General features: G+C 29.1%; 2 protein-coding genes and 1 non-coding gene across 3 annotated transcripts; 1 reads left to right on the top strand and 2 right to left on the bottom strand.

Annotated features, from left to right (window-relative positions):
* Positions 1–42: 42 nt before the first annotated feature.
* Positions 43–3,970, bottom strand: LOC145745406 (uncharacterized). Its single transcript, XM_082563471.1, has 5 exons — positions 3,832–3,970; positions 2,974–3,002; positions 2,519–2,860; positions 2,385–2,435; positions 43–1,189 (listed from the first exon to the last, which is right to left on the bottom strand). The coding sequence occupies exons 1-5, from the start codon at positions 3,882–3,884 to the stop codon at positions 384–386; spliced, it is 1,281 nt and encodes a 426-aa protein (XP_082419597.1). The 5' UTR covers positions 3,885–3,970; the 3' UTR covers positions 43–383.
* Positions 3,971–8,427: 4,457 nt separating this feature from the next.
* On the top strand, positions 8,428–26,514 carry LOC145745059 (dynamin-binding protein-like). Its single transcript, XM_082563049.1, has 18 exons — positions 8,428–8,733; positions 10,272–10,394; positions 10,589–11,218; positions 11,428–12,860; positions 13,181–13,340; positions 16,615–16,684; positions 16,962–17,133; positions 18,354–18,458; positions 18,741–18,913; positions 19,705–19,919; positions 20,549–20,717; positions 21,587–21,785; positions 22,039–22,188; positions 22,727–22,870; positions 23,154–23,261; positions 23,349–23,468; positions 24,144–24,336; positions 24,755–26,514. The coding sequence occupies exons 1-18, from the start codon at positions 8,565–8,567 to the stop codon at positions 25,414–25,416; spliced, it is 4,995 nt and encodes a 1,664-aa protein (XP_082419175.1). The 5' UTR covers positions 8,428–8,564; the 3' UTR covers positions 25,417–26,514.
* On the bottom strand, positions 18,099–18,229 carry LOC145746908 (U6atac minor spliceosomal RNA). Its single transcript, XR_014281668.1, has one exon. It is a non-coding gene; the product is annotated as a U6atac minor spliceosomal RNA (small nuclear RNA).
* Positions 26,515–27,885: the final 1,371 nt, after the last annotated feature.

The following is a 27,885-nucleotide window of genomic DNA, read 5'->3' as shown; positions in this document are numbered from 1 at the left end:
TTGGACTTCTTTGTATTATGTGTCCCTTAATCAACGTAGTTAACCTTCCTAAAACCGCACAACGGTACACTTTAAAATGTGTATATGGCCTTAAAAATTATGAATTTTGTATAAAATTTCAAAAATCTACCTTTCTTTTAATTTTAAACTTCCACTTGTGTTTAAATCGATAAAAAAACATTAAAAATTAACTTGTTTTGTTAAACTACCATTTCAATAAACAGCTATTAAAATTGTCGCAGACAATAACTAGACATACAATAATAATATTGACAGAAAGTTAGTAAACATTGAAGAATCAGTAAACTAGATAAAATTTTCAAACCATCTTTTTGATTATTTAAAATATAGATGTATTTATTTTAAGCGGGCCAAACATTTCTTTAAACTAAAACTTTCTGTATTGTTTGACAACAAATTGATATAATCGTTTGATTTTCATTTTCGTTTTCCCAGTCCCTTACTTTGCTAAACGCTTCTCGAGCTTCAAAAAGGTATCTAACGGCATCTTCTGGTTTGGCCTGTTTGCTATACCAAGCCCCTAAATTGTGCAAAAGGTGGCCGTAAACTTTGTACTCCTCCTTGTTTTTAATTGTAGCCACTAGGTCGATAGCTTTTTTAATAGTTTGGTATTCGTCGATCCCAGCGTTTTTTTCGCAGGCTCCAGTATACAGCAAGCATTTGGATGTCTCTAAGGATACATGTTTGTGATCTGCTTCAGGACAGTCTTTTATATCAGACGTAAGCTTGTGCATAAGTGGGATCACGTAACCTTTTACAACATGTCGGTACTGGCCGGTTTTTAAAAGGTTTTGTCCACACTTTAAAATGCCTTCGACGCATGTTCTCAAATGGCTTACAAGATTGTTTGAAGAACGTTTTTCCGTTTTGTAAGAGTTGAAAGCAAGTTCGAAACACAACAAAGACAAAAACTGTTTGTTTTTAAGTTCCAAATCATTTGCGACCTTTCTTAACGTGTTAGCCTTTACGATTAAGCATTGCAGCAGAGTATTTGCGATCTCGACTCGTACTTTGCTGGATTCCTCGTATTTTTCGAGTTTTAAATAGTTAACGTATCTTGTAACTTGAACTGAAATTCTTTGCAAATCAGGACAAAGTTTTAAATACGTCTGTGTTGCTGTTTCGATTGTAACAAAATCTTGTTTTAAGTTTGCTTGAAAAATAACATCTATAAAATATATAATTTTATGTAAAGAGGAATCGAACGAAAAAATATATCTAATATAAATAATTTTAAACTAATGCAACGTAAGCGGTTTACGTGTTAAGCCTGGATTTTTACGGTGCCCTAATTTGATTTTTACGGTGCCCTAATTTAGTCATGTGTCTTTAGGTGTTCGTAATTTGTACTGTATTACTTATTGAGATTTGTTGCCCCGAACTTATTAAGATGTTTTTGCGCGACGCTCAACGAGGTAAGTTTTGTTTGGGTAGCGGTTCAGTGTGGACGTATTTTGGATTGAATCTGTAGTAGTGTTTTTAATGTATTTTATCGTGCTTTTATATGTGTTATATTGTCCGTTGTAGTATTTAAGTACTAAACTGTAAGCGCACCCGTTTTTAATAATACAAGTATAGATAACAGTACCTAGGCTTTTACTAAATTTGGGGGATCGTCTTGTCTTAACAAACAGTCTGGAATGAGGGTTTAATAGAATAACAACTTTTAATTTATCGCTACTTAAACGTTAGGTCAAATTACGAGACGATCAAACTTTTTTGGTAACACTAAAGGTAAAAGCAATACGTATGGAAATATTTTATGTCTTTTTAATCTTGGCATTTTTAAAATTATAATTTAAAAAAAAATATCGCTGACATGACGTCGTGGGTGGGCGAAACTTTTATTGAAATTAATAAAAATACAACCCCGAAACCTACAAAAGTGGCAACCGGATTTACAATGTCACGCAATCAGGCGTACGATTAGGAATACTACTGAAAAGGTTGGTTTGTTGATTAAGTGATTGTAAATGGAAGCCCAGTTTGGTTAACGGATATGGGGATTATACGAAAGGAAATGGTGCATGTTAATAGAATTGTTGTTAGATTTTTATTAAATCGGATGAGCTTGATCACAATTTGGCTTTGTTAACGGAATACATCATCGATATTTTAAAGAACTTTAAATATTAAAATATTGCCAACCCACTACTCTTAAAATAAATTTATTTACATGCTTAATTCAGTCCAGTTTCGTTATTTTTATTTAATAGTCATCTTCAGTCGTTTTTATCTTAAAAAGCGTGACAAAATTTACCGTGTACCACGAATTAACCTATTTTGCTTAAAAGTGTATATCTTATAGCATTAAACTTAATTTCCATTACAAAAACTAATAAATTTTATTTGTTTTTACTTACCGTCGTACTCGACAATTTCTTTTAACCGCTGTGCATCGCAATATTCTGCACCTTTTAAATTAAAACAACATTTAATAAAAATCAAACTTACTTATTAAAGGTTTGTATTTGCCTATTTGTAATCATGTTCATACCATTTGATTTATATGTGACTTGCGAAGATTTTGGTAAGGTTGAATTAGTTTGGATTTTTTTAGTTTGGGGCAGCGTTAAACTACTGGTTTGGGTAGTCGCCGCGTATTTTTCGTTTGCTGTGTACAAATCCACACTTGACCCGATACTAAAACTTTGAAGCGAGAAAATAACCGGGGGCACATTTTGATTAAGCGACAAGTTCGGCATCACATTGTTTGCCTTACAACTATTCGGCAAGCTAACTTCAAGATCATAACCGGAGATCTCAATTTGTTCCATATTATTGTGGTCAGAATTGACTAACTCTTCTTGTTCTTTTGCTTGTTGAACAATGTTTTTTCCTATAAAATCAGTTTATTTACACTTTTGTTTAGTGGCATTGCAATATAGTTTACTTATAAATACACAACTTATTGGTTAAGCAGACGGCTTTATTATATATAAAAAAATGTACCTGCATTGCAAACATCCACAGCTACTTTCCTGTTAAAAAAAAAACAATTAGGCCTTAAGGTATATCGTTTTTGCGTTATATTTTAATCTTAACTTTTGGTAGCATAGACATTTGAAAAAAAATCCAACTAATTTCATGTCTTAACGCCTTTGAGTAAGTAAGTTGCTATACGGTACAAACTCCTGCTGATCAGAATGCCAATCGGTAAAATCATTTTTGTTTAACTTTCTTAAACAGTATTTGTAACATAAATGTTTATAGTTCGTTTATAGTCCGTTATGTGCCCTAAGTATACCTAAGTGCAGAGAACCTTATCGTGATTTGTTGCCTAAAATCCGATTGTACCTTGGAATGTTGTATTTGGCGGCAGAACAAGTAGTTCTGACTTGGGTGTGATAAGGTACAGTCGTATTGCTTTTATATACTATTTTATGGTTCTTATGTTTTTATTGTAATTAGCGTATGTACAGTTTTTAATAAGTGATTAAAGTAACGTACCGCACCCACTTTGCGTATTAATATAGATAACAGGGTTAGCTAAATTGGTTTTACGGTGAACCGTTTAAGCGGAGTATCTAGGCTTTTACTAAATTAGGGAGATCGTCTTGTCCTAATAAACAGTTTAGGATAAGGGTTAAATCCAATTAGAACCTCTAATACATCGCCACCTAAACGTAAGGCTAAATTACGATACGATCAAACTTTTCTTGTAACATATTCCAAACTATCCAAGTCAACTCTATATCAGGTTGAACTCAATATTGGGTTGTGGTAACAAATATTAATAACTCATGTCTAGACCACGAAATCGACCTTTTTTAATTAAGGATAGATATTAACAAAAAAGAAACATCTTACCTTTTATGATTTATAATTACATTTACGTTTATTGTTTGTTGATTATCAACCATACTTTCTTATTTTAAATTCTATTTAAATAAAAAAAGAGTATTTTTAAGTTAAAAGATCTTAAGCACAAGTAAATTTTAAAGTCTGTCTTACTGACGTTCGTTCTGTTCTAAATTTGTTGTAGGTATGGAGTTGTATTTATGTTTTTTTTTTTGAAATACGAATATAATAATAAAATCCCCTAATATTTCGCCATTCTCGAACAGAATAACACATAAGGCATGACGTAAGGTGCTTTGTTTGTCAACCCTCTACAACAATGTTAAGAATGTTTAGATACCTGTAAGCCTCTATTTCAATACATTACATATAGCGGTATAAAAGTTGGGGGTTTCTGGTAATTGTTAGTTTGTTAAAAAGCGCCTTTAAACACTGTTAACAATATAAGGTCGTTTCGCATCTGCAATTTTGCATGAACCGTTGTTACAACTATCCTGATTCTATTACAAAAAAAATTACCTTGTTTTTTTAGTTATTTTAATGGTTTAAAGGGATTTGTTAGCGACCTGTGTCTAAATGCTGAAATAACTTTATTTGCTATTGGTTTCTTAAAACACTTTTTGATTCCGCAATAACTTTCTTTTTGAAAGCAATATACGAAGGGGATTTCTCAGTGAATTTAAGTTCCTTAAGATTAGGGAAAATCCCATAACTTTTTTTTTAAATAGGCAAGTTGACTATTTAGACAGGTGACTCATTATACGGTGAATAATAGGCTACCTTTAAACGACCTTTAAATCTTAATTCCTTTCATAGTAAAGCGTAACTGTAAGGCAATGATATATGACCAAAACCAAATTAGATTATTCGAAAAATAAAATATGGTTCGTAATCGTTTGGTCTTTTTTTGAATAAACAAACATGAATTGATATCGCATAATTTAACTAAACAGTTTAAAAGCAAAATATCGATCTTAATTTTTTAATAATTAAACAAGTGTTCAAGTATAATTAAAAAACAAAAGCTTAATTTAAACTTCGTTATGTCATATACAAATAAACAAAATTTACAAGCAAAATATCAAACTTTAATTTTTATTAAATAAACAAGTGTTTAACTATACAAACAAACAAAAATAAATTATTAAACACATTTATACTTTACGAAAACTTTTGACTTTTACACAGACAGCTTACAATTAAATCACAATTAAAAAAGTTACTTATGCTGATGTTTACGGCCAAATAAACCTATATCTAGAAATGGGTTGTTCACATGCAAATGGAGATTTATTTATTGTGTGTGTGCGATGAGAAACTGTAAGCCAATTAGTTACGATAAAACTTAAAAAGTCCCATTTTATGGTTAGTTTTATGCCAATCTAAGAATATTGATAGTTTTTAGATTGTAAACCTCTTTCACTTGCAAAATAGTAGGAAAATATGTAATGCAGTTGCTGGACGCGTCTAACCTAAAAATGCTGCATGCTAAAAAAAGCACAAAATATAAAAAGTATTGGGTGCAAAATAAATAATATAAAGATTTTATATCAGCAAAAATATGTCCAAATTTTAAACATCTAACAAACCGTTTTTATAACGTTTTCTTTCAAAACTATTTGTTGGATGTTTGATTTATTTTTAATGGAAAGCCTAACCCTGGTTTCCTAACTCTAATCAATACCTGCGATTTTTGTAAAAGAAAGCAAGATCCTTGAGTTCACGATAATTCGCTTAATTTTTAACTGGCTTTAAAAAAAATATTATAACATTTTATTGAAATTATTTTATAATTTTTAACAAAAAAACATAAACAAGATTTATTTGGTGAATAAAATGTGGTTTAAAATGTTTTGATCATTTCAAATCTTTATAGATAAATAATAATATGCATAAACATTAAAATATAACATAAATTAAATTTTAAGTTTTTAAAAAACAGAAAACTGCTAAACCAAAGTCCACTTCAAACTAAATGTAGCAAATTAAAAAAGTTATGATTGTCTTTAGTGGTTGGTTGACTAAATTTACATTAAAGGTCCGTTCACACGGCATACGCAACGTAAGATTGCGTAACCATTTAAAATCAACAGAGGGGTTGGCACGTAAGAAATTTTGAGTAAGTTATTTTGTGGCTGAAGCAAAATTTACGCAAGATGTCGTAAGCGGTATACTTTTATTAGATACTTTTTATGTGTGAACAGGCCTTAAGTTTAAATTCATGCTTATTGTAACGTTCGAGTCTGATTGTCTTTCATAAGAAAAGCCGTATTATAATTTATAGTTTATTATTGCGGAAAGATACACATACAACCGTTCACAAGCTTGTACCACGAATACAAATACATCCGAAACAGTTAAACTAATACATCACGTGATTAAGCCATGTGATAGAGATAAGGAGTAACAGATCAATAGGTGTAAATGTAAGCAATAGGTGTAAACACGTGATCTGCAGAATAGATAAGACCTTGGCGTAAACAACAAGATGGCGGATTCGTTACATTCCTCCCTTCCCGATGAAAGCAGGAAATATACAACAAAAATAAGAAACGAATTCACCATGTAACTAACAGAGTTTATGAAGTCTTGCTCTGCTAACGACCATAGGTTTGTTTGAACAGTTTTTTTTTTTATGCGATAGGTATTGTCATTAAGCTTTTGCGTAATTACAAAAGCTGAGCAAATGTCTTTTTGTAAATTTCCACCCGAACTTTTGTTACGAAGCCAGACCGTCTCTCCGGGAACAAAACTTCGCGATTCTCCATTTTTATTTTTTTTTACTTTTGTATTTAATCACATCAGTTTTTAATGATGTCCAATAAAAACGCCGACTCCCATTTTCGAAATAGAACATCATCTTTGATCACGAATGAAGATAGCTGGCCATCAAACTTTGTGGAAATTATATTATGAGTTGGCTTAGAACGAAGATAAAGTTTTACATTTATTATATCAGGGTCTTCTAATTGGGCCTGGGCAATTTCCTTTTCAATAGTATCATCGTCATTTGATTTTGATATTGAACGAATAGGCATATAAAAAGTTTCATTTTCTTGAACTAGTTTCTTTTTGGTAGTAATCGCCTTTGGTTGTTGAATTGTGTTTATTTCTGTACAAGAAAAAGGTTTTGTCGGACTGGAAATTGGATCAAACGCACATGGTAAATTAGAACGGCTTGATTTTGTAATGTAGTCTTTAGTGCTGGTACACGACATTGAGTTAAGGCTTAAATCCACTCGATACAGCTGTTTGTAAAGTTGTCCAGTTTCCAGGGCACTTTCGATTGTAGATGGTAAATGGTGATAAATTGCGGAGTGCAATTCTTCATCGTGTTTTATGGCATTCATGAAACAATTCATCTTTAATTTTTCTAGTTCTTTTGTGCTTGAATTGGTATAAATCGGACATTGCCTAACCATGTTGGCAATGTCGGTTGAAAGTGAATCTAAGGATTCGTTTATTCTTCTTTTTCGGCTATGTAGCTCGTTCAATAAATTTAACTTTGGGGAAGAAAAACGTTTACGCAGTTCATCTTTTAAAACTGCTACTGATGTACGGTCACTTCTATCTACATCACGTGATTAAGCCACGTGATAGAGATAAGGAGTAACAGGTCGGCAATAGGTGTAAACACGTGATCTGCAGAATAGATAAGACCTTGGCGTGAACAACAAGATGGCGGATTCGTTACATTATTAAGTGGCTTCGGTTCAGTAAAACAAAATTGCCTTGTTTGTTTTTAAAACGAACATTTAAAAATTGAGTCAATATCAAAAAAATTAGTTTAAAGTTTTCACGTGAAAAAAGTTGGCAAATATAAATTGCAAATTTGATAAACAAGTTATAGTTAAAAGCAAGCAAAGTACATATTAAAATGTGTCGGAATAATATGTTAACGCTTGTTTGTAAATTAATACCAAATTTTATTTATATATTAACATCACAAAACTATTTGTTTATAAAAATTAAAGTTGGCTTATGCGGATTTATTTAACATAAGCTACAAAAACAACATTTATCCTAATTTGATGCGTTATCTTCACACGACACAACAAAATTAAATATATTAAAAAAGACCAATTTAAGCATTTTTTATGACTTATTTTTTGTTACTTTAATTTTTGCAGATAATGCAAAACGATTTTTTCCAAATCTGGCAAAATCTGACAATAATGTCATGGCGGTTATTGTGTCATTTTGGGTAATAATCCTTATTGTATGTCTTCTCGTAACAAACAAGTTCAAAAGTAAAAGCATTTCATTTATAAAATTGTTGTTTACATGCAGTAACAACCTGAGAGATTAGCAGTTAGCTTATACAAACAATTTCAATCACTCATTCTTAAGTTTTTTCTGTAGAAAAAAGCGATAATATTAAGCCAATGCTCATCAAAAAATGTTTAAAAACAAAAATGAATATTGTCAGATTGTAGTTTAGATTAATATTTAATACTTACTGACTGACTGACTTAGTTAGTTGCGTATTCGCTCGGCGTGCATTAAAAGAACGTAACAGTTTTAATTATTTACAGTCATATTATTTTTCATATATATTCAAGGCCCCTAAAGCTGCTGAGTGTCTTTTTAGCCAATAATTTGTTAAAAGCTTTCTGTTTTAGGGACTGTATGACTGTAGCTGTCTTGTTCGGTAGAAGTTTAAATTAAAAGCTTTCTACCAGCAAAATGTTGAGCTCCGCAAGAAAGAAGGTTTAGAAATTTGTGAAAACTCAAAGTTTTTAATGCGCGAAAGGATGGCTTCAACAGAAGATTTGTTTGCACGGGCCACCTTTAAATTTGAAGCCAGTGTGCCCGAAGAGTTGTCTTTAGAAGTTGGTAACATTTTAAAAATTGAGAAAGCCATTGATGATTTTTGGTATCTGGGAAAAAGCTTGCAATCTGGCTTATCAGGTAACAATTCCAACGGTTTATTTTGTTTTAAATTGAAAAAAAAAAATAGTTTGGTTTAACTTTTTTAAATTAAAAATATGTTTTATTACTTTGGATAGGGTGTATAATATAGAATGCCAGACACTTCGGCCCCCGGACACTTCGGCCAAAATTTTTTTTTCAAAGCAGCGGGGATTTTGCATTTTAATTACCGCGAGAAATTTTATTTTCGCGTAGTTTTATACAGTTTTTTAGACAGTATTTGAAACAAAATAAGCAGTAAATTAATATTTTTTTTAATAATAATGTGCAAGAACATGTTATCTTTCTTTTGGCGTGTCAAATTTTTTAATTTTACAAACTAAAACCTATAAAAAACTAATTTTAAAAGCGCGCGCTTTTAGGTGACACAAGACGATGCATAATGATATCTCGTATTTTGCCAAATAGTGCCGCCTTTTCAAACAATATTTGAAGAAAATAGAGCGTTAATTTTTCATTTTTTACACTGAGGATTATACATAAATATGTTATCTTTCTTTTCTCGTGTCAACTTTTTAATTTTACAAACTAAAACCTTTAAAAAACTAATTTTGAAAGCCCGCGCTTTTAGGTGACACAAGACTATGCATTATGATATCACGTATTTTGCGAAATAGGGGCCGTCTTTCTATACGATATTTAAAGAAAATAGATCATTAATTAAACATTTTTTACACTGAGAAATGTGCATAAATATGTTATTAGTTATTGCCTGTGTTAATGTATATAAATTTATATACTAAAACACAAAGAATAAAACATTTAAAGAGTTGCCAGAAGATTTGTCCTGCAAAAAAACGGCGGGAAGTCGGCGATGAAATTCCCGTGTATAAAGTCAGCGTAGGACCATATTTTACCGATATTCAAAATAAAATTTTGCATAAAGTACAGTATATATAAAAGTTTTTTCATCGCCGTTTTTCATCGCCGACTTCCCGCCGTTTTTTTGCAGGACAAATCTTCTGGCAACTCTTTAAATGTTTTATTCTTTGTGTTTTAGTATATAATTTTTATACATTAACACGGGCAATAACTAATAACATATTTATGCACATTTCTCAGTGTAAAAAATGTTTAATTAATGATCTATTTTCTTCAAATACTGTTTGGAAAGGCGGCACTATTTGGCAAAATACGAGATATCATTACGCATCGTCTTGTGTCACCTAAAAGCGCGCACTTTTAAAATTAGTTTTTTATAGGTTTTAGTTTATAAAATTAAAAAATTTGACACGCCGAAAGAAAGATAACATGTTCTTGCACATTATTATTAAAAAAAAACATTAATTTACTGCTTATTTTGTTTCAAATACTGTCTAAAAAACTGTATAAAACTACGCGAAAATAAAATTTCTCGCGGTAATTAAAATGCAAAATCCCCGCTGTTTTGAAAAAAAAATTTTGGCCAAAGTGTCTTGGCCGAAGTGTCCGGGGGCCGAAGTGTCTGGTTACCTATAATATATATACTATTTATTAAACGCAGTCTTTAAGATTAATTCTTTATTTTATGCACACAGGACAATTTCCAAAAGATTTTACACAATTGATAGAGTTGCCACCGACCAAGGAAAATGAAAAATTCTTGTTTGCACTAGATGATTTTTACCCTGAAGTTAATGATGATTTACCATTTAAACGAGGTTATTTTTTCTACCAAGCATTTGTAAAGTTATAGGCTTAAGTAATGGATTGCATATATTAAAATTTACCCATAATTAGTTTGAAATGTTTTATCTACATTGTAAAATAAATTTAACTAAACCAAAACAAAACTATTAAAAGTTTCACTTCAAATGTTTTGACTCCGCTTTTTTATAATTTTTTATCTTTTTAGGAGATATCATCACTTTGGAAAACAAAGTTGACGATTCTTGGGGCAAAGGTCGCTGCAAAAACAAACGTGGGATTTTCCCTCTAAACTACACTCAACTTCTTTTACCAGGTCAACTACAACTTCCAAAAACTTTTAATCAAAATAATATTTTATATACAGCAATTGTCACAATGCCTGTAACTGCTCAATTAGATAACGAGCTCACTTTAGTAGTTGGTGATGTAATTGCAGTGACTGAAATTGTTGATGAGGTCTGGGCGAAAGGGGTTATCGGGAACAATGCAGGAATTTTTCCAATAACGTTCACGGAACCCCTGTATAAATCATCATCAAAGTTAAATGATTCTAAGACGATTTCTGCAAGCAACTACAAGTCTGTTTGTGGAAATACTGGGACTCAAATGGTGCAGAATGATAAGGACCCTGTTAAACCGACTTACACAAGTGGATTTCATTTAAAAGCACTTGACACGATTTCAAGTTTCATTGAACACAATGTTAACTCACTTCCAAAGCAGTCCAAAAATCAATTTCAAAATTTAAATAATGAAAAAAGTGAAGTTAAAACTAAAAATGAAGTCAACTTAAATTCAGACCAAGAAAGGCTTAATGAAGGAAATTTGAACTTCGGTGAGTAAAAATCTACAAAAAATGTATATTTCTTTAAATGTAGGTTTATGTGTGTATGTATTGTGTTGTATCTATCTACAAGTTTAAAAGTTTAATTTTTTTAATGATTTCTGTTATTGAATATATTTAGGTATATATTTTTATACTTTTTACTACTTCGTCTTTATATTGAGTTTTTTTGTTACCCTCCGGTATAAAATTTTATTTAGATAACAAGAGATTAGAATCTATAAAAGACACTGTGATTGCAGCTTACTCCTATATTGCTAGAAACAAAAATGAATTATCATTTACAAAGGGTGATGAAATAGAGATAATAGTAAGAAACTCTGAAATGTGGTTGTATGGAAAGTTACGTAACAATCATGGTTATGTGCCTAGACTATATGTTAGTGAACATATGTATAATGCAGCTGAAAAATACAATGTAAACAACAAGAATCTTTCTAAAAATGAATCTACCAGTGGTTCTGATTTAAAATCATCTTATAGTACAAGGCGAATTTCTGAAGACTTTAAAGCAGTTACTGATTTTGATTTGACAGTACGGCAAGGTGAAATTGTTACTTTATTAAAAGAGTTAAATGAAAAATGGTGCGAGGTAAAAAATAACTTTGGAAAAACTGGGTTCGTGCCCCTAACCTGTATAGTTGATCACCCTGTTGGTATAACAAAAAGTCAATCTTCGTGTGAACTAATGCAACATGCTGCTAACAACACATCAAATGAGAAATCTGGCATAGACACGTACAAGGTTAGCAGAAACACACTAGTTAATCCAAAAATTTTATCCAATTTTAAAAGTGAAGGTTATGCCGTGTCGAAGTTCAAAGCAAACACCAATGATTCCGGATTTTCTTCAAGTGAAAGTGAAAGTCGAAGTTCTGTTCATGAAGGTAATACTAAAACAAAACAGCCTTCCGTTCGCATTTCGCGACAACAACCCATTTCAAGGTTTGCAAAAAAACCTTTTTCAAGCATTCCACCTCTGCATGAAAAAACGCTTTTAATTAATGATAATAAAACTGTTGCTCAATCAACAGAAGATGTAGCAAGCGCACAAACGCTTAATTCTAATTTACTTATATCGAATCGTAAATTTAGTGAGACTAAATCTTACAAAAAAAATGATTCTTTGGGTAGAAGTAAGAGTTTGTACAATAAACGGGATGCTCGAAATGCTAAAAATGTTAATTTGTTATTTAACACAAACAATGGAAATCAAGATAATTCTGAAGTGGCAATGGGACTACATAAAACCAAAAATAGTAAAAGTGACACTATTTCAACATGTAGCTCAAATTCATCACAGTCTACAAATCATTCAACAGATTCAAATAGACAAACCAACAGGACGAGAGCTACACAATCAAGTTCAAATCCGGATGCTGATCTTCTTTTTCAAATTGATCTTTCAGAAGAGAATCCTCCTGTTGTTCCAGTGAGAACGTCATCAAATCGAAGAACTGCTTTGCGATCTGCTCCTCCTCCTCCATCGAAAGCTCCTGCACAGAGTCTTCCTTCTCCAGATAGATTATTGCTTAAAGCTCCAACCCGCCCTCCTCAACCTGCTAACATTGCTTCGAAACCAATTCAAACTTTAAGGATGACCCCGATTGAACATAAGCTAAGAATTGAGAAGGTTAGGTTGTTCACTTTTTCAACATTTTTATTACGTTGTTTTTTCTTAAGCAAAAATTCCATATCTTTTTTAATATTTTCTATTTTAATTTTAACACATCAATGAAAGTGATAAAAGAGAAATATATATACGATAATCGATAAGGTGGGAAAAATGACAAAATAAATTCAGGATTTAAAACATGCTAAAATTATTAAATATTTATATGTATATACCTGATTTTACAAGATGGCATAGTCACCAAACAAAATAATGCATTTAAAGATTTCTAGATTGTTTAAAATCAATATAATATTAAGATGCTTCTATTGTTAATACAGATAAGATCAGAAATTGAGGAAAACTGTCGAATCAAAAAAGAATTGGAGAACTTTTATCAAAATTCATTCGATGGAAAAGAAAGACAAGAAATTTCAGAAAACAAACAATTAGTTTTGGCAAAACTGAAAAGACTTCAGAAAGAACTGGCTGATCTTATAAGTAAGTTAAATCTGAGATATTTGCTTTTTTGGTTAAAAAACATATTTTTGTTGTTTGTTGTGAATCTATGGTATATATACAACTTTTCTTTAACCGAAGTTGTTTCTTAACACAAAGTTCAACACAGTTTTTTTTATTTTTTTTTAGCAAAAAAAAATTAAAGGTAAATATTTATAAAATATAAAGTTTTGGATATAGGGTCATGAAGTTAAGGTATAAGTGTAAAATTTTTATTGTAATGGTAATGTCTACTCTTAATTTTTTTAAAGGCAATTATTATTAAGTTTATCAAGTATATATTGTATCTTAAGACAAATTAGTGTTTAATAAGACAAATTAGTGTTTAATAAGAATGAGTCATAAACAATTAATATGTGTTCTCATTTGACAAATAATTTATTGTAAACCACAAAACAGAAAGCACTGACTTACATATTTTTTACATTTATATTAGTTTGAGCTATAATTAAAATGCTGTTGAACCTAGCATGTTGCCCTTAAAAAAAGCATTGTTTTTAAAATAAAAACTTTTAGCTTACTGGTTAAATTTATAGTTTTTTAAAGTTAAATGTCATATAAACTTGTATAGTTTTTACATGTTGCTGTACTGTAGTTTCCAAAATAACTGGTAATTGCATGCATATAAGTTGTGTAGATACAAAAGTGATTTAGATGTAGTACCAGTGTTGTGTAATATAACAAAATTTGAAAGTTAAATTAAATATTTTTAAGTTTGTTTTATTATTTTGGCTGCTTTTGATTCTTTTGGTGATGTGCTTAAAAAAGTTTCAAGTTTTCTTTAGAATACACTGTTATTTCAATTTAGTAAAACCAGGTAAACAAAATTGTTTTTTTAATACCATGCAATTTTGTCCTGCACTGATGCTTCAAAAGCTTAGAAAGTGTACGGTTGGGTAGTCTTGCAGAATGTATTTTTTACAAAACTGTTAGCAAACTAGGCTCTGCCCTAGGCACAAAAACATCACATTTTTTTGGCTTAGTAGTATCTCTGTGTTATGTTGCCTATTAAATTTCTTAGAACATATTAGAGACTTTGTATAAAGGCATAATTCTTGTAAAGAAAGCTCAAATTAACAAGGAAAAATTAGAAAGATAGCTTTTTTATGATATTTAACAAGCTTTTGCAATTAAAAATGGTTGCAAAGCAGTGATTAAAAAATCACTTACAAAAACAATTTTACAAAGCCTTGAATCATTATATTCAATCGCTTTTTTTATTTTTGTTTTATTGTCAGCAGTCGAGTCATAAACATTGTTAAAAAATATAGCCTATTGAAATGAGCAGGATAAGTCATGTTCATTTACCACTGTGCTGTCAATTTAATAAAGTTTTTTATTATGTAACTGTATTAGAATATGAAGTTCATTGAAGTCAAAGGGTGTTTTTATTGCAGTTAGATGATATTGTGTTAGTTTGATTACAAAAATGTATTTATTTAATCTTGTCAGGGCACAGTTCCCTTTATGTGTATATACATTAATGTTAAAAGATTTAGTTTTATTCATATTTCATGTAATGAAGACTTTATGATGTTATACAAGCTATTTGTTTGTATAGAGTAGTCTCTTCAGCACATGACCAACCAGTATGACCCACTCTACTCTATTTATTCAAGGTTTTATTAAGGAGAATAAATGTAGCTTTGTTCATTTCGTAATTGATAGGCTCTCAGTGTGTTGAGAGTTAGCTGACATTTTTAAACAGAACAGGTACTGACTGGTGTGGTGTGATACTTTACTTTGTAAAGTTTTTGTAAGTTAGTTTACAACAGATGGTTTACAAAAATTGTATGTGTGTATTAAAAAACTTATTTAAGTTTTGAGTTTTATAAATAAAATCATTCTCTTTTATTTAAATAGTAAGTTATTTAGTTTTATGGATAGGTTATCATGTTAAACATTGTAGGTCAAATTATAGGACAAGCAAATTTTATTTGTAATTGACTCCTTTTTTTTGATTTTAAATAAAATCTTGTTGTCATTTACAAATAATAAGGATTATGGAAAATAAAGTAGTTGGGGTAATTAAAGGCCCAAATTTCATGAATATCAAATTATATATAACAGTGTTTATATTTTAAAGAATAGGCTTTACACTTTAATAAAGTACAAACGTTTTTCTATTATTGGCTTGTTGGGATTTCAGAGAGTTGGATTTCACAGTTCGAACTTTTTTATTATTTATTTTACTTTAGGTCAAACAACATGGTTAAACTTTATAACAGAATTGTCTAATTTACATACACAATTCTTTTTGAAGTCTAAAATTACCGCTGGAAAATTACCACAACTTTGGTTCAGCGGTTTGAATAACAAAATAGTTTATAACAAGGGAATGCAGAGTATGTTTTATTGGAATTTTTTTAACTTTAAGTTGACTTTGGTAGTTAAAGTTTTTAAAACCAGCACTGCAGACAGGTGATCAAATAAAAGAAAAATGTTTTTTATTGCACCTATGTTAAATTATGTTAAAATTACAAAAGATTTATATTGGAAAGGCTACATTCAGCTAAAAATCAAATATTAGTTACTTTTAGTATTCTATATTAGTTTTTTGGACTTTAAATTGTTTTATTATTTAGCATTCTAAACATTAAGAAAATTTTTTTTAATATGGATAGTAGTAGTGATAATGACAGCTCGCCAACAAAGTCTACATTCCAAATTCCTACACTGGTGGATTGTGGTGTTTATGGGGAAACCACGCACCAATCAACACCATTAAAATGGTTACCAAAACCATCAAAACATCATAAAACTGTAAATAACTTTGACAACCCAATTTATGGGCAAACTTTACACATTGGCACTTCCTTTAGCGTGTCAACAACCCCAGTTCCTAAAATTGAGATAGAAACTGCAGATTCTGTTGATCAACTTGGCAATCAACAACAACATAATGTAAATCTTTCTGGGCCTATAATAACAAATAGTAATCCTGAGCATCCTTATGTTAAAATGGCAGGGCAGACAAATAACTTCAACAATCTGCAGAGAAGTTATGTAGATAATAATAGTTATGACAGTGATACAAGTTTTGAGAGTGTAGATGAAAATGGTAATTAATAATTAACCAATAAATAAAGTAATTTGTTAACAGCTTTTTTGATTTAAATTAAAAATTTTAAGTATTGTTTTTTTACTAGGCTGCTTATCTTGGTTGAGTAGTTTAAATGTATTTTAACATCTTGCTTTTTGTGTAGCATGACATTTAAACATTTTTTTTAAACATTTTTATGTTATTATATTATAGCTGATGCAGATCATATTTATGAAAATTTGGATAATTTTTTGGATCCAATTTCAACTGCAGAAACTGAAAAGTAAGATTTATTTTTGTTAAAATTAAATTTATTTAAATACTTATTCTAACAAAATAAAGTCAAGAAAAATTTAAACCTAAGAATTATGTTTTATTAACTATGAAACATAAAAACAAAAATTAAATGTATTAAAATTATAACAAATAAAAAATAACTAACTTATTTTAGTGTTTAAAATTGTAACTTATCAATTTTTATTCAAAGGTCGTCTTGAATTTTTGGGGATTCTACTTTGCGAAAGCGAAATAACATTTAACAATATGAATTTAAATTTTAGTTTATCCACTTCTTCTGCTCTTCCTGTAGTCCAACCAGGTCCTGAAGAGATTCAACAACAACGACGAGCCAAACGAGGTCATGTGATCCAGGAAATTTTAAATACCGAAGCTGATTTTTATCTCAATGTTGAAATCATTATTGAAGATATTCAAAAACCTTTAGTTGAACAGGTAAATTATTAAATTTTTGAAAACAAAGGCAACATATTTTTTTTATTATAGTTTGACATCTTTAATTACGAAACATATTGTTATAATTTTGAGTTGCAATATCCCTTGCTCTTGTACATTAAAATTTTAATGTTAATTGTAATATTAGCAACTAAAAAAAGGGGATTGTTATAAAGCTTTAAAATTTAATTTTTAATGAAATTATTATTTAATTACAACAAGGCAAGTAGTGGCAGGGGATGCCTAATGTCTATATTTATTTATTTATATAGATTAAGATAAAAAATGACCAAACAACTTTAAACTATACTTTATTTATCAAATAAATCTAGTTTTAAACTGATTTACACTAAAAAGGTCAATTTGTAATTTTGATCAGTTTTAAAATTAACTTCTTCTTTGTTTTGGTACCACAACCCCTTTAAGATTTTCAACAAGTATAAAATTTGGGAGGTGGTTAAATTATCCCACCCCCCTTATTTTTACCCTAAAATAGTGCCATGCCTCTTTAAAACTTTGACCCATATTTATATCTTTTAGAAAATGGTCTTAAAACTTAAAGGGTTAATTAGTGTAAAGCTAGTAATGTAAACTAAATCTGACACATATTTCAAATTTGGTATGCTTTTTTTTATTAACTGGCTACCTGGAAGGTTAGAATAGAGTTTAGTGTTATCCAATCGGTTTAAATCAATATTAAACTTTTAATTATTTTGTAAATTATATGTATATATAATTGGTAGAAGTCTACGAAAAAATTCTAGAGTCATTTTTTGGGTTATTTATGCTATGCTAATTTTAAGATTTATAATTCTTTAACAACTAAACAGTTCTCCTGGTTATTTATTTAAATTAAAGTAATTTTATCCTTTCATGCTAGCAGTTGATTAAGTTGAGGTATTCAGGCTTTAAACAAACAGTTTGTTTAAGTCATGTGTTTCTCCAATTTATTTTAAACTTGGTTGTTAAAAATATGGATAGATGCCATGGTTAATGACAGTGCCTTATCCATTATATGTATTGAAAGCCATTAAGGCCAATCAATTATCCGTCCTTATCAAGGGGAGTGCTAACCGGCTCTCCTTTTTTTCAACACAGAAGATTACAAAGCTTACATTTCGTATTATATAGGCCACATTGCTTAAAACTCCCATTTGTGGTGACTGTAATTTTTTTATTTGTCAATATGTTATCTAAAATTATGTTTAATTGTTATTTAGTTACCTGTAGAAATGAAGACCGACATTTTGTTTGGAAATTTAACTGAAGTTCGGGATTTTTCTGCCAGCCTTCTTCATAATTTAAAGTCTACTTGTACGGATCAGGTTTGTAGTTTTTAGGTTTAGTTTTTTACTAGGTTTAATGTTTGTTAACAAAAAAGTGGTAAGTTTATTGTTTACTTAATTAACAAAAATAAATAAATAAAATTTTTATCCTGAAACGTTTTTTATTTTATAAGGGTTTAAAAAACAGTTGATTTATTAAACTTAAACTTACATATGTTACAGCAAATTAAAGATAAAAATTATCACCTATATATTTAAAATTAAATTTTTTTAATTAAAAAAATTCTTGAAATTTTTTTAACATTTTAATGTTTAATATAGGTTCCTGCTGAGGATTGGAATATAGGTAAAGTTTTTGTGGACTTGGTCCCTCGAATGACTGAAGTTTACAAGGTTTATTGTTGTAATCACGATGATGCAACTGCCTTGTTGGAAAAATATAAGGATGACCAAGAGTTTATGGATCCAGTGCTTGAATGTTTGAGTTGCGTCAGGTAAATTTTAACTAAAAACTAAACTTCTATCAAGGATGTTTTGTATACCTTTTTTTATTTAAGTTACTATTTTTTAAAAGAGGTAGATTGTATAATTTTGCCCTAAGCTCTGGCTTTAAGAATTGTTGAGTGTTACTGAACATAGCCTTAAGCGTAAAATCTTTAGCAATATTTTCTCTAAATTACATGTAACATAATATAACTATTATATTAATAAATTTTATAACATTTAAAACGTTACTGTTTGAGGCTTTGGTTTTTAAAGATTTGATTTATAATTTTTTTATGTTTTAGTTAATATTTATTCAACTGAATGAGTCATTGCAATTTTATTTTTTTATCTTGTTTGTGTCTAAGTTGTTAAACATTAAGATATTTATTCTTTGGTGTGGTTGTTTTTTTAGTCAAAAAAATTTTACCTTGATTATTTTAATATTTGCTCGTATTACCTGTTTGACATCTATTTAGGAACTATGTGACAGAGGGAACAAATGAACAAACATTTCACAAAAAGCAAAAAAAAACTATAACACAAAATTTTTTTATATTTTTTTAAAATTAAAGGGTATTTCCTAAAGCAGTGTTAAACATGGTGAAAGGGGGTAAATAGATAATGGTTCATTGCAAAATGCCATTTTGTCGCCTAGATAGTTTTCGGTAATAAGAGAACATATTTTATTTGATAACTTTCAATAAAAACAACTTTTATTTTTTTGTTCTAATTATATATTTGTTACATACTTAATTAAGATTTTGATTGTTTTAATTTTACAATTAATTTTAATTTTTAGAAACAAAACAAATACTTTTGATCTGGGCTCTTTTTTAATCAAACCTGTTCAAAGAATTCTAAAGTATCCACTTTTGCTTCAACAATTACTAAAATTAACCGATGAGCCAGCATTGGGATGCAACAATGTAGTTTTTAAGGATCTTTATAAGGCTGTAGCAGATATGAGTGGTGTTGCTAACATTATTAATGAAGATAAAAGAAGAAAGGACTTAGGTAAGTTAAATTCTGAAAAAAAGCTTATACCAACTCGTTGCTGGAAAATGCCCTTAAATTATTTTAAAAATGTTATCCTAAATTTAGTGACATGAATTATTTTAATTTCAGTTTAAGTTTACAAAAGTACTTTTTTATATTTGTAATTGATTCGGTTGGTTAGATTAAGGGAGCAAAAAATCATAACTATTTGAACACAAACACCGTCAAACACAATTAATTTGTTTTGTAGATCACAGATTATTTAAAACAATTTATATTTACACAACTTTTCATTATAGGAAGTAGTCTAGTAAATGTCACATAATAAATTAGGTCTTGCATGGCATGATTTAAAGCTGTTTATTTAACATTGCAACTTTTAGTGCTAAATAAATTTGTCGTTATTGTACTGAACTTAAATTTTTTGTTTCTGAAGCATTTTAATAATATTATATATTCAAGACAAATTTTTATAGAAAAAGCTTTTACTATTTATTTGCTTGCATTTAAGCCTATATTTTATTTGTTATATTATGGTCACAACTCGCAAGTAATATATGTTCTTGATAACTTACCCACTGCAAACAGCAATTTTTTATTTTAAAGGCCTATAAATTAAACTATTATAGTTCTTCGTACTTTTTTAGTGAGAAAATACAGAAAAGGAAGTAAAAAGGGAGGAGAGGGAAGATCTGCAAGACTCACCTTCCACTCTGTAAAGAAAAAGTCTCAGAGGATTTCTCTTCGAATTGGTCAAGCTGCTGGACTCAATCAACCGGAAACAGTTGATGAGAAGTTTAATGAAGTAGAACGAAGGTATTTTTTTATTCCAAAAAAATTAAAATTTGTTTTTTAAATATTATTTTTAAATTAATTTTAAACACTTTATTCATGATTGTAACAACTTTTCCTTTTTCTATTTTAAAACTTTTATCTAAATTTTTACTTTAAATAAACAGTATCCACTTATTAATAACTTTTACTTTTTGTTATTGGTTACTGACGAATTATAATTATATCATTATATTGTAAATAATTACTTAACCTAACATGTAATTATATAATTGGTCATTTCTATTCTTGGAATTAAGTTCATTTTGCCTAAAAAAGTATTATAATTGGACTAAATTTCAATAATTATGTGAAAAAGTATTAAATGTAAATTATTAAAAGAAGAGTTCAAATCAAATTTGATATTTTTTTAAACAATTTGCAAATGTCTCTAAATCTTTGTGTACACGCATTATGTTTTTATGCAAATTAATTTGTTTGTAACCTGAATGGGTAAAAATGCAGCCTACAAAGTGTTTCTTAACTAATTTTTAATTTCAATATTTTTCTTTAAAATTAATGAAAAAAAATAAATGTAAAAACCACCTTTTTTTGTAAAAATTTATTCGAGATGTAAAAAGGTTGAATTCACAGTCTAAACATAGGGTGACTTTTAAGTCACCAGATCCAATCTCAAGTTAGCATTGGCAGTTTTGGATATTATTGAGCATTTTACCTGATAACTAAGCTGCTTTTTTGTTTTGGCTCTTCAGCTGTTTATACGGCCTTACTTAAGGTCATTACAACGTGGAAACAGAGAAAATTAAACTAATAATTTGTTGTTGTAAAGCCAGGAGTTTTACCCACTACACCCCACTGCCAGCAAACTTTAAATATACAAATTATTTTTATAGGTTTAAAGACATTGGAAACACAATCAAATCTTTCATTCAAAATGTCAACACCTTTGGAACTGAATGTCACGGTTCGCTGTGCAAGGAACTTCTTCTTGCGGAGGATTTTAGCGACTTTTATTCTTCAGACACAACAAGGGTGATGACTTCGTATAACAGGACAATAAGAAAAGTAACCGATCAGCTTTATCGGCAATTTGTAAGTTATGAAATTTTTTTTTGTTCTTTTAGTTAAGTATTTTTGTTGCCTTTTATGTTATTTTTCATTTGTTTTGTTTTTGCTGTTGTTAAATTTTTTGGGGGGTGGAATTATTGTGTTTGTCAATGTAAATTTACTAGATGCTTGTGATGTGTGTTATCAGTGTTCACTTTAATTAAAAGCAAACACATAAGAAAAATGGCAAAAATCTACTAATTTGCGATTAAAAAAATGTTTTTTTTATCATTTACAGCATGATCAAGTACAAATGCGAGTCTTATCACCCTTGTCTTCTGTATTAGTTAAATTTAAAGGACCACAAGCTCTTATTGACAAGAGGTTTGACAAATTATTGGATTATGAAACAAGTCAGAAAAACACAGACTCCAAGGATAAAATATTGGTAACCTTTTTTTTAGTTAAATTGGAAATCAGTTTTTTTATTATGAAATTTTAAAGTATAGGCTAGTAAATTTATAATGGAGCTTAGTGTACATTGGATGTCCAATTTAATTTATATGTCTTTAAAATAAAAAAAAAATAAAGCTTGCGCTGTGTTGGTGAGTTATCATGACCAATTAAAGTTGGAAGTTGTGCCAGATACAGTCGCCAGATACTAAGTTTAAATAATAATACTGCATATAAATATGCATAGTTTTATTAATATATTTTAAAACTGATTTAAACAAATTTTTTTGACTTTTTAAATTGTAATATCGTTTTATAAAAATTATGTTATTCTAATATGCTTAGCAGTCAACCAATAAGAGTTCTATGATAATTTAAAATTTTCACTTAGTTAATAGCATGGTTACAAATGGTACATGCTACATTAAAGTAAAAAACTGTTTTATTATTTAATTTTTTCATATTTATTGAATTTTTTGTGAAAAAAATTCTTAAATTTAAAAAAAATATCTTGATTTTTTTTCTATTTTTAGATGGCCAAAAATGTATATACTGCACTTAACCAACAATTGGTTGATGAATTGCCAAGATTATGTAAATTATCTCTTGTTCTACTGCACACTTCTTGTGCTATTTTATTGGAACTTTTTATTAAATTTCAACAAAAAATGTTAAAGGTAAAATTATAATAAGATCTGCTATTAAACCGAAAACCATTTAACTTAATAGACTTCTCCCCTCAAAAAAACAACATTTCATTAAAATTTTGGTTAACATTTTTTCCAAAATTTAATATATTTTTTCAGACAAGGGTTAGAAAAAAACAGTTAGTAGACAATTTCTCATTGTTGTTAAAAATGCATTTTCGGCCAATGATTCTTAGTTAAATGTCTATTTGGTAAAATGGTTTTAGGTTATATGACAGTAATTCATTGTATTAGGATGAACTAATTTTTTTAGGAATTTACTGAAATACAAGAAGTATTAAAAACAGAAGAAAAATTAAAAGAAAATGTTGAGTTAAGTAAAAGTGGAATTATCGAAGCATTTTCATCCCTTCATATTACAGTAAGTAAAAAAAGTAAATTTTTGTATTGACGTAATCATAAAAATAGGAACTTTGAGTTTTGACTATTAATACTTAAATTTTTTTAGGTTTTATCGGAAATATCTCATTACAATTTTATTCCTTCTGCTTTAAGTGCATTGTCACCTTCCAGAAGGGGAACTACATCTAATAAATCTGCCAGAAGATCCTCTTTTAATAGGCACGAAGTAAGAGCTTCGTTTTGTTTTTTATTTTTTAAGGCCATTTTTATATTTAGATTTATTGTTTATATGTTTTGTACTGGTTTGTTTTTGTTTAATGATTTAATTTTGATTATAAAAATGTTTCGGTTAATGTTGTGACTGTTGATTTTATCGTATTTCAACTGTAAACTGACTTAAAAAACAGTTCGTCGGTTTATTTAGGGTAATTTTGGTTTAAAGGGTTTGGTAATCCATAAAAATTTGACGCTTTTAATTAAATAAATACTTGAATTGACAACTGTAAAAATTCGGGTTAAATGTAAACTTTTTAACAACCCTGTATTTTAATACCCAAATAGCAAATCTTCTGGTATTATAACAACTACAAAAGCGATATTTTGTTTAGGGTAATTTTGGTTTAAAGGGTTTGGTAATCCATAAAATTTGACGCTTTTAATTAAATAAATACTTGAATTGACAATACAAGGATAGAAAACATAATCCATTTAACAAAAACACAAAATACAAATACCTTGAGTTAACTTTTTATAATAGTTTTTAATTTTTTACTGTAAAAATTCGGGTTAAGTGTAAACTTTTTAACAACCCTGTATTTTAATACCCAAATAGCAAATCTTCTGGTATTATAACAACTACAAAAACGATATTTTATAATAGCCTACTACTTCTTTAACACAGGAGCATCAACAAACTCAACAGCAGAGAGAAAACATATTTAACAAGTATTCGGAATATGATCTTTTTGTTGCTAACGAATCTTACATATCCACCAATAAAATGTATGTCTCTTGCTCCAAGAACAATCTGATTGGAATAATTAAAAGACAAAATCCAATGGGAGATAATAGCATTTGGTTTGTGGATAATGGAGGTTTGTATTTTTTTATTCTACCAATACTCCCAATTTAAAATCAATTTTGCTCACCTTAGGCCCGATCATTATTTGGCATTTATGCTTGCAACTAATATTTTCCCATATTAATTTATCCCCGTTTATAGTTATAAATATATACATATATGTTTAATATAAATATATACATATGTTTTAATTGGTTTTTAAACTAGGCAAAAGCTATACTTATTTAAAGAATGTTAAAGATGCTGTCATTTATAAATAGTTAATATCATACCTTGTGCTTTGTTCAAAAACCAACTATTACTTTACTAATGTGTTAAAACAGGGCCTAAATAATATCCTCAAAAATCAATTAAGACTGAACCGTCATCTCCCTCTGTTAAGGCTGTAAAATGTTAATGTTTTTCATTTATTTCAATTTAAAAAAATGCAGAATCCACCGGTTTTATGCCTTGTGGAATTTTGTGCTTATACACAACTAAAAATTCTTATGAAGAACCCACTTACACTCAAATTAACACTCCAACTTTCAACTACCAAGTTAAACCTGACACTCCTAGTCCAAAACCACGTCGTCAAATCACTCCTGGTGTCTCCAGACAATCTCAAAATCAACCAATAATGACATCGAATCAATCACCCATATCATCACCAAATCGGCCATCTATGACTTCACCCAATCAATCAGGCACGTCGCCAAGTCAGTCAAGCATATCTCGATCTCCTTCGGCAAAAATGAACACATCTCCTTACTCTATGCGACAGAGTCTTTACGGTCGCTTGGGATCACCTCCTCAAGAGTTTTTTGGAGAAGAAATTTTGGATGGGGTTCTTGATGAAGAGGAGGAGATGATGTCGGAAGGAGGGTATGAAGAAGTTAAAAGATCGCATCAAAAGAAGTGTTTTCGCATCGAGTACGACTTCGAGGCAAGATCTGAACTTGAGTTAAGTGTACACTGTGGCGAAATAGTTACTTTAATTATTCCACATGATTTGGAAGGCAACATCGAGTGGTGGTTGATGGCAGCTTCAAACGGTCTTCAGGGTTACGTACCAGCTAATTACATGTCACCTGTTGAGGTTGAATATCTGTAATAAGCCCAAAAAATTTACAATTGACCAAAAAATAACAAGTTGCATTTTTAAGGTAATACACAATACACTAAGGGTAAAAAGTTGTAAACCAACAAAAGGTGTCAGTTAATACTTACACTATACAAGATATAATGTATGTTACATTTTGGCACCTAATTACTGTAACTAGGCACCTGGATATTATTAAGTGAAAACAAAATAGGGTTTGAGGTAAATATGTTAGTTTAAGAGTTACTTGGGAATTTTTAAAAGTTTTTAGTGTTGATGATATTAATTTTCATGTATTCAAAACAATATTTTCACAAATGTTGCAAATTTTTAAAAAATTGTGTGCAAAATTGTGTGCAAAAAAAAATTGTGTACAAATGCATTAATTTTAGCAACTTCATAAACTTTTTTCTGTAATACCCTTAAGCAATTGAATAAAGAAAAAAAATTTTTTTTTTTCTAATAGTTAACTGAGCCAAATGTTATAATTGTTGCATTTTTTACTATTTGTTAATGTGTTTGATTACTCTATTATTATATTAGTTTTAAATTGGTGGTTTTATGCTATATTGTTGTTGTATATTTTATTTTAACTTTACCTTTATGTAATTCTTCATTAAAATTTGCAGTTTTAATTTTGTTTAAATTTGAAATTATGTAAATAACATTAATTTTTTGATGATCATTAATGTAAGCTGTTACCCTAATTTGTTTATTTTTAAATATGAACATTTTTTAGTAGTAGTGATATTAGAGTAGTGATATTAGTTTCTGCTTAATTAGTTTTACGTATAATTGTGTTGTTTTTTCTATTTTTGATTCTTGCACTTTTTATTTTAGTTTTTTAAATTTCCGTTATTTCACACCAATCATTGTGTAAATAAGTGCTCAGTATTTTTGTAAATTTAAAATCTTGCCGCATTTTTATTTATAAAGATTTTGTTAAATTTAATTAAATAGAAATTTCAATATTTATTTATCAATATTGTTGTAAAATCAAATTCAATTATAAAAAGAAATAAAAAATAATTTTTTAATAAATAACTGAAAAATGTTTAGCCAATAATAACAAAATTAATACGAATTTGATCATTTTTTGAAAAAGGTGCTACGCCATCATATGTTATTAGATCTATATTTTTGTTTTCATTGTGAAATCTCAATTGCATTTGTTAATAAATATAACTTCAAATGTAAATATATTATCTATTTAGCTTAAAAGTAAGTTATCTGTAAAAAAATGGGAAAATTTATTTGAGTAAAACGTTTTAATAACATACTCCCGGTAATCATATGCTCGAAAACGTCATTTTACCGACACGGATACGTTCTTTTGGAAAGTTTTTGTTAATTTTTAAAAAAGTTGACTTAAATTTTGGTAAAATGTCATTTTAAAGAAAATGTCCGTTCCGTCAAATGGTTTTCGAAAATATGGGCGTATTCCATATGGAAAAACACAGCTAATAAGATTTGTTTGTTAAATAGGGAAAGGGGGAACACGCGTAAAAACTTATTACAAGAAAATTAAAAATCGCTTCGGATTATTTTAAAGATAGTTACATGCCCCGACGTACCTCTCCGATACAACATTCTTGCGGTTGCCAATCAACACGCAAAAACCCATTTGTTTTAATTGTGCTTTTAATGCGATGTTTAATTAGAATTAATGTCACAATTACAGAACAAATCTAAGCTGTCAAGATGCGATGACGAATCTATTAGCGCAAATGGCCTTTATCAGCGTAATTATACACCCCACGGTACCATAAACTAATACATTTTAACGATTTTTGTTTTTTTGATGTTGAACACATGTTGCATGTTCGCCAAAAAAAGTAGTAATTTATTTTAACTGATTTCAATCAGGCCTGTCCGCCCCCCCTTTTCGAGTTTATCTTTTTTGCTTAAAATTGTTTTTAACAGTCGATCGATAAGCGTCGAAGAGCGCTTGAAATCGCGGAGACAAGACTTTTTTGTTTCTCCTTCTTGCATGTTCGACAAGTCGTCAATACGGTTTAAAGCACTCAATATAATCATTAACTCGGAAAACGGAGAAGTGATCGTTTTCCATTTAAGGATTCAGTGCGTTTTGGTGTTTTACAATTAATTATTCATTAGCCGGAAAAATTGACAAGATTTTTAGCTTTGGAAATCAACCGACTATGTTTTTGGCTTCCAACAATTACAGAAATCCGATTTTCAAAAAAATATCATTTTTTTGAGTTAAATAGCGTTATTTATTAATTTAAATTAATGGAATAATTTTTAACCAGTTTTAAATAATCCATGTGAGTATTTCAGTAAAGTTGTGTTTTATAAATATTTTTTTGGTATTTAAATTATTTTAAACTAAGAATTAGAGACTATTTTTATCTCTTAAAATTTAAATTCCCACTATAGTTACAAAATAATCTTATTTGCGAATCATAAAAAATATGTTACAACCTAATTAAAGATTATATTATCTACAATTTGTCTTAG

Source organism: Corella eumyota, chromosome 3 (genome assembly GCF_963082875.1).
Source record: "Corella eumyota chromosome 3, kaCorEumy4.1, whole genome shotgun sequence".
Taxonomy (NCBI): domain Eukaryota; kingdom Metazoa; phylum Chordata; class Ascidiacea; order Phlebobranchia; family Corellidae; genus Corella; species Corella eumyota.
The sequence above is the reverse complement of the archived record's forward strand: the minus strand, read 5'-3'. Positions and strand labels throughout refer to the sequence as shown.

Bases quoted from the DNA above. Each gene is read 5' to 3' on its own strand.
- LOC145745406 (XM_082563471.1), bottom strand. From the start codon at position 3,884: ATGGTTGATAATCAACAAACAATAAACGTAAATGTAATTATAAATCAT. The intron at 3,003-3,831 runs GTAAGATGTTTC...TTTTTTTAACAG, and splicing joins GTAATTATAAATCATAAAAG to GAAAGTAGCTGTGGATGTTT. The intron at 1,190-2,384 runs GTAAGTAAAAAC...TATATTTTATAG, and splicing joins AGAAATTGTCGAGTACGACG to ATGTTATTTTTCAAGCAAAC.
- LOC145745059 (XM_082563049.1), top strand. From the start codon at position 8,565: ATGCGCGAAAGGATGGCTTCAACAGAAGATTTGTTTGCACGGGCCACC. The intron at 18,914-19,704 runs GTAAATTTTAAC...TTTAATTTTTAG, and splicing joins GAATGTTTGAGTTGCGTCAG to AAACAAAACAAATACTTTTG. The intron at 22,871-23,153 runs GTAAAATTATAA...TAATTTTTTTAG, and splicing joins TTCAACAAAAAATGTTAAAG to GAATTTACTGAAATACAAGA.